Source organism: Schistocerca cancellata, chromosome 7 (assembly GCF_023864275.1).
Source record: "Schistocerca cancellata isolate TAMUIC-IGC-003103 chromosome 7, iqSchCanc2.1, whole genome shotgun sequence".
In the NCBI taxonomy this organism is placed as follows: Eukaryota; Metazoa; Arthropoda; class Insecta; order Orthoptera; family Acrididae; genus Schistocerca; species Schistocerca cancellata.
The window spans coordinates 376,954,615-376,966,989 of NC_064632.1; the positions used below are offsets into that span (position 1 = coordinate 376,954,615).

At 41.5% G+C, this 12,375-nt stretch overlaps 1 protein-coding gene across 1 annotated transcript in view; it reads right to left on the reverse strand.

Annotated features, from left to right (window-relative positions):
- Positions 1–12,375, reverse strand: part of LOC126092185 (low-density lipoprotein receptor-related protein 1) — a 772,271-nt gene that overhangs the window by 257,122 nt on the left and 502,774 nt on the right. Inside the window, exon 20 of the mRNA XM_049907661.1 lies at positions 3,730–3,976. Coding sequence (XP_049763618.1) covers positions 3,730–3,976 — 247 coding nt within the window. The remainder of the gene's footprint in view (positions 1–3,729; positions 3,977–12,375) is intronic.

Here is a 12,375-nt window from a genome sequence, read left to right on the forward strand (position 1 = left end):
CAGGAAAGAGGGAAGGAGAGGGAAAGACAAAAGGATTTGGGTTTTAAGGGAGAGGGTAAGGAGTCATTCCAATCCCGGGAGTGGAAAGACTTACCTTAGGGGGAAAAAAGGACAGGTATACACTCGCACACACACACATATCCATCCGCATATACACAGACACAAGCAGACATTTGTAAAGGCAAAGGTTTGGGCAGAGATGTCAGTCGGGGCGGAAGTACGGAGGCAAAGATGAAAGACAGGTGAGGTATGAGCGGCAGCAAATTGAAATTAGAAATTAGCGGAGATTGAGGCCTGGCGGATAGCAAGAAGAGAGGATATGCTGAAGGGCAAGTTCCCATCTCCGGAGTTCTGACAGGTTGGTGTTAGTGGGAAGTATCCAGATAACCCGGATGGTGTAACACTGTGCCAAGATGTGCTGGCCGTGCACCAAGGCATGTTTAGCCACAGGGTGATCCTCATTACCAACAAACACTGTCTGCCTGTGTCCATTCATGCGAATGGACAGTTTGTTGCTGGTCATTCCCACATAGAACGCTTCACAGTGTAGGCAGGTCAGTTGGTAAATCACGTGGGTGCTTTCACACGTGGCTCTGCCTTTGATCGTGTACACCTTCCTGGTTACAGGACTGGAATAGGTGGTGGTGGGAGGGTGCATGGGACAGGTTTTACACCGGGGGCGGTTACTGTCTGTGTATATGCGGATGGATATGTGTGTGTGTGCGAGTGTATACCTGTCCTTTTTTCCCCCTAAGGTAAGTCTTTCCGCTCCCGGGATTGGAATGACTCCTTACCCTCTCCCTTAAAACCCAAATCCTTTTGTCTTTCCCTCTCCTTCCCTCTTTCCTGACGAGGCAACCGTTGGTTGCGAAAGCTAGAATTTTGTGTGTATGTTTGTGTTTGTTTGTGTGTCTATCGACCTGCCAGCGCTTTTGTTTGGTAAGTATCATCATCTTTCTTTTTAGAAATATTTTTCCCACATGGAATGTTTCCCTCTATTATATTAGTATCTATATTTTCTTATTTTCCAGCATAGGTAAACATCTTTCTTGATAATGGGCAATTTTTTTTAACCACAATATAATGCTAATTTGCAGTTGGATTCTGCTCAAATTCAGTTCATCTTCCATGAACTCTTCTAATGAGTAACAACATTTGTGTATAAGAATTTCATGTAACTTCTTTTTTAGTATCCCTAGTTCCATGTTTAGAATGTTTTTGCCTTTAAGTTTATTGTAGACTTTCATGCCCATATATTGTGGGGACTGAGCATATAATTTCAATCTATGGGCAGGAAGCATAAAATTATCTTTAGTCCTTGTACTGTATGGATGATCAAATTGGTTTCTAATGAACAATTCCGGTTTGTTGTGTAAAAATATTATTAGGTCGTATATGTATAGGGAGTGGACAGTCAAAATTTTTAGTTTCTGTAATAATGGACGGCATGATTCTATTTGCTGTGCAGTGCACATATTTCTGGTAATTTTCTTCTGGAGCTTCAGTGCACGAGATATATTATTGGACCTCCCCCAAGAAAATAATGCCATATCGTATCACTGATTCAAAGTAACTTAGATATGCTACCTTGCGAGTGGACACGTTAGTAGCTCTTGATAATATATGCATGGAATATGCAAAGTTACCCAGAACTGTACCCTTAATCCCATATTTTTCTAGTTTGTGGATTAGCAAGGAATGATTTACGGAATCAAAAGCCTTTGTCAGGTCGCAGAAAATTCCAGCTACTTTACTTTTTTTGTCTAGAGCTGTGCTAATTTTTTCTATGAAATTATTTATGGCATCCATTGTATTTTTCCCTGGCTGGAAGCCAAACTGATTGCCTTGAAAAAATCAAATGAATATTGCTGATAAATGTTTGAACCATTTTCATTAGCAACTGAAATCTATATCCATGCCTCCTCCCCTTTTCCTCATCCCCACACTTTATCTTACACCAACAACACACACTTAGTAGCTGCAACTGAACATTTGCTCAGAATGAACACTTCCTGAAAGTATTACAATGCCTTACCTCCTTCTTCCCTTTTTAACTACAAACAATAAGTAATTCACCTTTTAGAGATTGGCAAACAGATTGCTCACATTTACATTGCAACCTCTTCATGAATTTTGTAGACAGGATATTTCTGGACTTTGGGGATCAACAGTCCTTTGTGTTTATGGTACAATGATGATAAATTCAGCATTTGGACTTGTTCTAAATCTGAGTTTCTAATTTTTCTGGAACATCTTAATTCAATTTCACATGTAAGGTTCCTCAGTCTCACACTACATTTCTAGTTAATGACCCTCATCTTGTCACATCCTACCTTCTGTACATGATAAGCCTATCAATAAACAACAGTATTACCATTCTGACAACTGCCATGTTTTGCATGTTAACAGAACAGGTCAGCAGGAGAATTTGCTAACTCTCAATTCCAGAAGAATTAGTCTCATCACATTAACTGCTGTGTTTTTGATGCACCAAAGATAGGTAATAAGTATTATCATTTGAGCAGCTAGAAATAACTGCCTACTACATAAAAAGTTTTATTTTACTGCAGTTATGTTCTTGTCTTTGGATTTAACCAACATACAAGGTACATTAAGTCAAAATGACACTCTTGTGGGTTGTCACTGTCTTCTGTTGACTGCTTCAGTTCACTGCTCCTGTATATACAGCCAAGACATAAGTGGTAAACATATCTGTATTAATTGTAATTTTCTATACAATTATAGTCAGCTCAACAAAGGCTTTCCTTCTTGAATCACCCTACTAGCTTGCTTCTTACAAAACAACAAGTGAATGTATTTCACATTACACAAGGCTATACTTGTTTGGAACTGAAAAGCACTGCCACTATGTAAAAATTGGTCAAGTTATGTGCTACACACAACGACTCCCAGTATTAACAAGCTGTTTCACCAAGAGTAACTTTCAATAGTCCCAAATCTATTTCCCTGAAATATGTTCACAACTTCTTTGTCTAGCTCCTCCATTCAATTTCCTTGATACATTGTTACTACTCCTGCTTCAAAACTTGTTTTGAATGTTCTCTTACAATTGTCTTCTTCAAGTATGGGATGGTGAGAGACACTTCATCAAAGGGAAGGGTACTTTAGAGCTGATTCACACAGCTGTAGATGCAGTCAAAGCTCAACTTTTAATGTCTTCAAAGCTGCAAGTAAGGCTGAAAAGATATAATAAGACTCACCAAGGATAATAAACAAAACCTTTTAACAAAATACACTGTGCTGCAGGGTGGCCTTGACCCTGATGTGTCCTCCATTATGCCTGTGATATAATTTCTCGCATCCGATAATCTAAATCCAGAATTACACAGATGAAAAGCTACTTAAGAAGAGTATTTTGTTCTTGGCATTAAACTAGTCTCTCTTTTGCTGACAGTTGACATCTCACTCCTACCACAAGATGCAATTTGACAGTCAGTTCAAGTTCTGGAGAATAAATGGATGTGCCGCATTGATGAAAGATATAATATTATGTGACTGAAGTGACAACTCTCCTTAATTCCTTGTCAAGAATATCAAATAAAGTAGCATACAACTGAGCTGTGATTCTTATTACTTTTTTTCCAGATAGTAGACAAATTTCATGCCAAGTAAATTGTGGGAAAAGAAATTAGTGTTAGATTGTTCCATGAATCTTCACTACATTCAATGTCAAAGAATCTACTGTATAAAAGCTATAGCACAATGTACCACAGGAGGCTTCATCTGAAGAATCGGAGCAGTCTTCATGACCATCACATACAAAGGTGTTCCTTATACACAATCCATCATTACATTGGAACTCATGAGCACCACACAAAGGCCTGATGTCTGTTGGATGAACAGGACTGGTGACTGTTGTATTACATCCCTGCTCGTCGCTACCATCGGAACAGTCTTGATGTCCATCACAATGAGATGAACTTGGAAGACACCGATCATCTCTTCTGCAGTATATCTATAAATTCAAGACTTCATTGAAATAGTAATCATATATTAAAGATTTAGTACAATTACTGTATAACACTGTACACAAATAATTATTAAAAATGAATAACTGTGGAGTCAACTACCAATTTGAGCAAACACACAGTGACAGACATTTTACTCATATTACTGTATTATTTGTGTTACATAAATAATTATCAAATAATAATAACAGTAAACTCATGATAGGTATAGTCAACACACTGTGACAATTTGCTTATTCATATTATTGTATCATTTGTGTAATTTTAAACTGTCTGTGAAATGGAAATATAAAATCTCTTGTGCAGAGCTGGTACATGATAGCATGATTGGTGTAAATGAAATGGGACACAAGAGTGTGTCTGTGTGTTTTGGGGCAGGGGGGGGGGGGATAAGGAAGAGGATGACAACATGATAAGAAACAACATTTGGCACAACTTGTCGTCCAGGAACACTTCACTATGAATCAGGTACTGGTACAGAAAGGTAATGTTGGTGCTTACAAATGTATTTTTAACTAACACTGGTGGAATGTACATCAAATGAATGTCGATTACAAGCAAGGTTGGGTACAGGTTGGAGGAAGCACTGAAATTCACTAGGAATATCTTAATTAGATAGTCAGTTGAGGACTAGCTATGAGCTTAGTTGAGGACTAGCTATGAGCTGTTGAATGACACTGTTCGGTCACTATTTTGCCTTCAAACAACTGTCACACACTGATTCTTGCTGATCAAAATCACAAATGTTTTATTCACTGTGCTGCTATTGTCACTTTACAGCACAAGGAACACTCTAGTTCCAGCTACATCTAAAATGGCATGAAAACACCACAGTGTTGAACTCCATCTGAGAATCTTTGAGATAATATTAAGGACCAATTTGTTCACTGGAAACATGAGTTAAATATTCTGAAGAGCACTAAGGGAATCTGAGAAAGGAGTTCCTACTCCAAGCTCTTCTCATTCCAGCCAGAGCTCTAAAGATGGGATAAAGCTCTGCATCAAAGACTGTAAATTAATTTTGTAGATGAACCCTGAGAACAATGTCAAGGAGGACAGCCAAGCAGCTGATAGCCTCTGAATAAAATGTGGTGTTCACCCATGGACATCGCATAGGTACCTCTTTGAGAAGCTAGGCATTTTAACTGCACAGTCACAAAATACTGTATATATATATATATATTCAGTAATGAAATTAGTCATAAATAATCCATCACTATTTGAGAAGAACAGTGACGTCAATATCTACAATACTGGAGGTAAAAACAACTTTTATTAGCTGTTATTAAAGCTGGTAGTGGTTCAGAAAGGATTTAAATATGCAGCAACAAAAATCTTTGATCATCTACCCAATAATATAAAATGTTTGACAGGCAGCAAAGCAAATTTTAAATCTAACCTAAAAATCATTTCTCCTGGACAACTCCTTCTATTCCATAGATTAATTTCTGTTTAAAAACTGGTAGCACATGGGGGGGAAAGACCTTTGTTATTAAGCATAGTTGCACGAGCGAGGTGGAAAATATAGTGTGGTCATTAATTTTAACACTAATCATGAGAACATATCCTGTAAACTCACTTGTTGCACATCATTTTAGTAAAAGAATTGTTCAAATGTTCTATGGAACATATAATTGACTGACTGACTGACTGACTGACTACAGCATTCATCTCATGAAGGACTTAGTCCAATAGCTTAATAATATCCAACAGCCTGTCTACCACTCAGGGCTTCCTCTGTGAGGCGAGTAGCAATCTATCCTAATTCATGTTCTCAAACAATGGAAAATCCAGGATGGAATGTATCAATATTATGAGAAGAAAAGTTGCTACTCCCATATAGTGGAGATACTGAGTCGCACCAGTTGCCTGAGACTGCAGCCGTGTGTGTGTGTGTGTGTGTGTGTGTGTGTGTGTGTGTGTGGGCGCGCATATGTGTGTCTAGTGTGTGTGTGTGTGTGTGTGTGTGTGTGTGTGTGTGTGTGTGTGTGTGCCTATTGTTGACGAAGGCATTAATCGCCGAAAGCTTTAATTGCGAATGTCTTTTTGTTGTGCCTATCTGCAACTCAGCATCTCCGCTATATGGTGAGTAGCAACTTTCCATCTCATAATACTGGTAATTCATGTTCTAGTGATCATTAACCCTTCAACTGTTTTTAACATAAAATTATGTTGAGCTAGCTGCTGATATATGTATCTCTGTTTCAACATAATATTACATCCTGGCACATAGCCTTGTATTTTGTTTGTTTTGACATAGTAATTCAATTGGATAGATAAAAAATTCTACTGACAAAGTAGTAGTAGAAAAAAATATATATAAAGGTTGTGGCAATGTGCAAGCTTTCAGAGCCAGTGGCTTCTTCTTCTGGCAAAAGGGTTGAAGGAAAATGAAGGAAAGGGGGAGAGTTACAGAAAAGTCACCCAGAAACCTGGATCTGGGATGTCACAGAGTGATGTCCTTCGGGCAAGTGAGAGACTGTTTGTTTACTCTTAGGACAATGTATATTTGACTTGTTGTATTGTATGTTCTGTGACTATGGAATAAAGTGTTGTTGGACTGCTAATCGCTGCTCTACTGTGATTCACGACATAAGAATTTTGGTGCCGAAACCCGGGATAGACTTTGCCCGAGACAATTTCCACGATTGCCGTTGTGAAACACGAATTCTGGACGCACGTCACGCGGCAATACTACAAGGGGTCTTACTGCAGCAATTTGTCACACCACGCAACAAGCTCTTCGACGACAACCGCCTGCATACACAGCGAAGTTCAATTGAATTACCACGCAACATGTTTTGTAGTGCCATTTGTAAAGCCAACTGATTACATTATTGCCACTGTGTACTGCTTCTGTAGCTGTTGGATTAGCGCTTTAACGAATTATCAGATCCTACGCTACGCCTGTAGATTGTTTATGACTAGTGCTGCCATCTAGTGACCATCAATTGAACTACTTCAACTAGCGATCCAAAGATAACGCCTTACTAGGACCAGCTGATCGCTAGCCGACACTGCTTTAAACTTTCGAGCAATCGGACGGAGTGGACATGACAGACCGCAAACCAGAAGCACAGTTACACTCTCTAAAGAGAAAACATATGAGAGAAAGAGCAAACATTACATGACTCGTAGCGGAAGCTGCAAGGTTGTCAGACACATCGGAAATCGCGGATTATAAATATTACAATGACAGATTGGGAAGTGTTCTGGACCACCTCGTTACATTAGATGAGGATATTCACGAGTTGTTAGATGATGATGAATACGAAGAAGATGTTCTTAAATGCAAAGATTATATAGACACCGTGAAACTCACAATTTCTTAATTGTCTCACGAAATAGAGAAACAGCTTGCTAAATCGGTAGCAGACATAAAGATTCCCGACAATCCACCGCTACAAACTGTAACAATGAATGTACCCACAGCTTCAGTAAAACTTCCGCCGATCAACCTTGAGCCTTTTCCAGGCGATATTGAGACATGGGCGCGATTCTGGGAGCAGTTTGAGCAGTCGGTTGACAACAATCTGACAGTAGCTACAATTAATAAACACATTTTTCATCGCGGCTATCTCTCGGGAGAACCAAAGCATTTAGTGGACGGTATTGTGGTGACGGCCGAGGCGTACGCAGAAATGAAGAGGATTCTCTGAGCGCGTTATGGCAACAAGGATCGAATAATTCAAGCCCACTTAGATTATCTCGAAGCCATAAAACCAATTAAGCTGTCCACCCCAGAGGAACTTAATTTAACATTCATTGAATGCCAGCGACGTATTCAAGCTCTCCGGGCACTTGGGGAAGACGTGAATGGATACAGCCGAGTCCTCGCGCCGAAAATTTTACGTGCTTTTCCAGATGACATATGCTGCCGTTGGATAATTCACGCCAAGCGTACGGGAATATCCGAAGGGGACATTTTGCAATTGATGGAGTTTCTGAATGAGGAAGTCGACGGGGCGCTTACCATGCAGAAGATACGCGGTGAATTTTCCAGCACTTCTGATCGACTCTGAAGGATACCAGTGTAAAGGAACCATTCTGCGTCTTTTGCGGTCATTGGGCGCAAGACTGTAAGAAGATCGTACTCGTTAATGATCGAATAGATAAATTGAAACTAGCAAACAGATGCTTTCTTTGTCTTCAACGTGGCCACAAAGTGTCAAATTGCAATAAGAAAGAAAAGGCTCGGTGTGTTAACTGTAAAAGACTGCATCATAAGTCCATTTGTGAGGAACGAAAGGATATTAGGGGTCCTGCGGGTCAGACAAACGTTACCTCCGTGGGAAAGGTATCTGTCGCTCCCCACAGATATACGTACCTTCAGACGGCTCAAGTATGCGTCTCAGGACCTACGGGATTGAGCAGGACAACACGATGTCTACTGGACGCAGGTAGTCAGTCCAGCTTCATAGCAAAATTGCTGATTGATGATCTGAAACTGCAAACGGTAGACCGACAAGAACTAACAGTTTGTTCCTTTGAATCAAACCATACACGCCCACGCCACCGCAGGCTTGTTCAGTTTAATATGAAGGGGCTTTGGCAGAATTCTTCAGTGCCACTTACTGCCTTCGAAAGTACTCATGTTATTTCTCACCAGCCTTCAGTTCCACAACATATAAAGAGTTTACCAGATGCCCGTAAGATCACGCTAGCAGATCCGAAAACCGATTCAACGGAAGATCTTCCTGTGGAGATTCTTGTAGGAGGAGATTTTTATTGGAAGATAGTGAAGCACAATCCGTCCATACGCATCTCTGAAACCTTAGTGTTAGTTTCTTCTCTGTTTGGCTGGATACTTAGTGGTAACAAGTTACAAGCCTGTGTGCATGCAACCATGGTAAATTTTGCTCTGACTGACCGATCTCCTCTGCACTCGAACAGTGATTTCAGGTGCTTTTGGGACTTGGAAACTATAGGGATTACTGCCAATCCTGTGAACAACAAGGATACGAGACTTCTTGAAGAGTTTAGAGCATCTTTCTCTATAAAGGATCATCGAGCAGTGGTTACACTTTCCAAAAGGCAACATACAGTGCTTTCGAGTAACAGACCAATCGCGGAAAAACGATTCAAGCACCTTAGGGAAAGATTTCAATGTCAAGAGACCTTTAAGCAAATGTATTTCGATCTTATGCTAGACTACATTACGAAGGGGCAAGTAGAGGTCGCTCCCACCCCACTCTCAGCAAAGGAGCTATTTTATCTCCCTCATCATGCAGTGAGGAAGGAGAAATACGGAACCACTAAGTGGAGAATAGTCTTTGACGCCTCATCTCACGAAAACAATGCACCTTCTCTGAATGAGGTATTAGAAGTAGGACCGAACCTATTACCAGAGATTCTGGAAATTTTACTGCGTTTCAGACTATATTCTACGGCTATCGTCGCGGACATCACACAAGCTTTCCTTCAATTAACCTTGAATGAAAAGGACAAAGACTTGACCAGATTCTTCTGCTTCAAGATTAGCCAGGATCAAACAGGAAATTTTCAAACGATGGACGAACTAACAGAATACCGTTTTAACAGACTCCCATTCGGCCTGACCTGCACCCCATTTTTACTTTCTGCAACACTAAGAGAACTTGCCGACAAATGTATGACAGCATTTCCCACCGTAGCGCCACTTGTAAACAAGACTGCATACATGGACGACTTTGTGATCTCAGTAGAAGGTGATAATTTGGTGATAACTATATACTATGAACTTGTAACCCTAATGAAATTGATCAGTCTCCCCTTATCAAAACGGGCTACCAACTGTGAACAACTCCACACTATCTGAAGTGCAGAAGGGCAAGAACTCCACACCCAGACTCAAGTTTTAGGTGTAGACTGGAACACCGCAGGCGACTACTTCTGTATCGATCCTAGCGAAATCATCAGAAGGTCATCAGAAGAGCCAGCCACCAAACGACTTCTTTTACAATGTACGGCTAAATTCTATGACCCACTCTGACTGTTTTCCCCTGTTTCTCTTGTTGGGAAATTGCTATTCCAGGACACATGGTGCCGAGGAATTGGCTGGGATGAACTTATGCCCTGGGACTTAGGGGCACGATGGCGCACTTGGATATCTAGCTTACCTTCATTGTCACATATACGTGTCCCTAGATGGATAGCTACAGCTCATGGAAGAGACTCTCAGCTGCACGTATTCTGTGACGCCTCAGAAAAGGCATATGGAGCAGCTTTGTACATTCGTACTGTCTTAGATGATGACGTCATAACCCATTTAGTCTGCAGCAAGAACAGACTTTCTCCTATTAAGAAGGTGACATTGCCTCGACTCGAACTTTTAGCGGCAGTAGTTGGGACCAGACTATCGTGTTACTTTTGCCGCGCAACAGACTTTAAAATTGCCCATGCGATATTGTGGACGGATTCTACAATAACACTAAGTTGGATTTGCTGTGATCCTAACAGATGGAAGACCTTCGTTTGTAATTGGGTAACTGAGATACAAACACACATGACTCCCACGCAATGGAAACACTGCCCAGGACGAGACAATCCTGCTGACCACCTCTCACGTGGACTCCTCGGCTACCAAATGAATTCTCTGGATATTTGGTGGCATGGGCCGCCTTGGCTTACACGTCCTCCTGAATGCTGGCCAAACGATACTCCAATGATGGTACGACTTCCTCCCGAAGAAAAGAGGAAGAAAACCCAGAGCCAAGTCTTGTCAATATCTACGCCAACCAGCCTTTTGAACTTACTTAAATTCAGCTCATACTGGAAGCTTATTCGTATCACAGCATGGACTCTCCACTTCCTACACAACATTCGTCAGAAGAATAAATCTTCAGGAGAACTTACAGCCACCGAATTATCAGCTGCCAAAATGTATTGGATTCGAGTGTGCCAGAGAGATTCCTTCCCCAGCGAATTACATGCACTGCAGAATAACTTAACATTGCCAAAAGAGTCAAAAATCGCACGATACAATCCTTTCTTAGAAGATGGACTGATACGTCTGGGAGGTCGACTGCAGTGCACTAGCCTAAATAGGGAACAAAAACATCCTGTACTCCTTGACGGTTCCCACCACTTCACACAATTGGTTATTCGAGAGACACACATCCGCCTTCATCACTTTGGTGTTCGTTCTGTACTATCCGAACTGTGAACCAAATTTTGGATCCTTAGAGCTCATCAGGCCATCAAAAGAATCCTATACTCATGCCTTGCATGCAAGATCTTAAAGAATCCACGAGGGCAACAGATCGAAGCACCGCTGCCACCTGAACGAGTTTCACCTGCCAAACCATTTGCTGTAACCGGAATAGACTTTGCTGGCCCACTATTCATCAAAGTGGGGAAGGAAACGCACAAGTCATATATCACTCTTTTCACATGTGCTACCACACGAGCTGTACACCTCAAACTCTGTACCGACTAGTCAACGGACAAGTTTCTTATGGCACTTCAGCGATTCGCCAGAAAACACGGACTACCCCGCACGATCTATACAGATAACGCGAAAACATTCCACGCGATGAATATGGAACGAGCCCAACTTTGGAAAGCATTAACCACCACAAAAACTTATCAGTTCCTCGCCCACCACGGTATTACTTGGAAATTTATTGTCTCCCGGGCGGCTTGGTGGGGAGAATGGTGGGAAAGAACGGTGGGTACTATAAAGCGTTGCCTACGGAAGGTATTGGGACTCGCAAAGCTCACGGAGGAACAACTGAACACCTCCTTGATCAGTAATGAAGCCGCGGTGAACTCCAGGCCCATCACACCAGGAGATGATTGTGATGCACTCACACCTTCCCATTTTCTGACGGGAGAAAAACTTACGACTATTCCGACGGGACAGAGCCTTCAGCGAACACGAATTTAACAAAGGAATTCCGACTTAGACAGCAACTCTGTGACAGTTTTTGGAACCGTTGGGTTAAAGAATACCTATTGGAGCTCCGGAACTACCATGAAGTTAACGCCCATCGGGACGAGTCATCCCCTTTCGCCCTGGCGACATCATGCTGATCCAAGAGGACCTTCGTCCGCGACATATGTGGAAGAAGGCCAGGATAGAAAAGGTACTACCAGGAAGAGATGGCAGGGTAAGGACGATAATACTCCGGACACCAGAAGGTCACATCATTAGTCATCCTGTGCAGCTGGCCGTACCTTTGGAGGTCGACCAGGGTGGGGAGGATGTCACAGAGTGATGCACTTCAGGCAAGTGAGAGATTGTTTGTTTACTCTTAGGACAATGTATCTTTGACTTGTTGTATCGTATGTTCTGTGACTATGGAATAAAGTGTTGTTGGACTGCTAATCGCTGCTCTACTGTGATTCACGACATGGGGAGAATTACAGGATGAGTTGGAAGGACTGATTGTCCCCTGACCTGCCT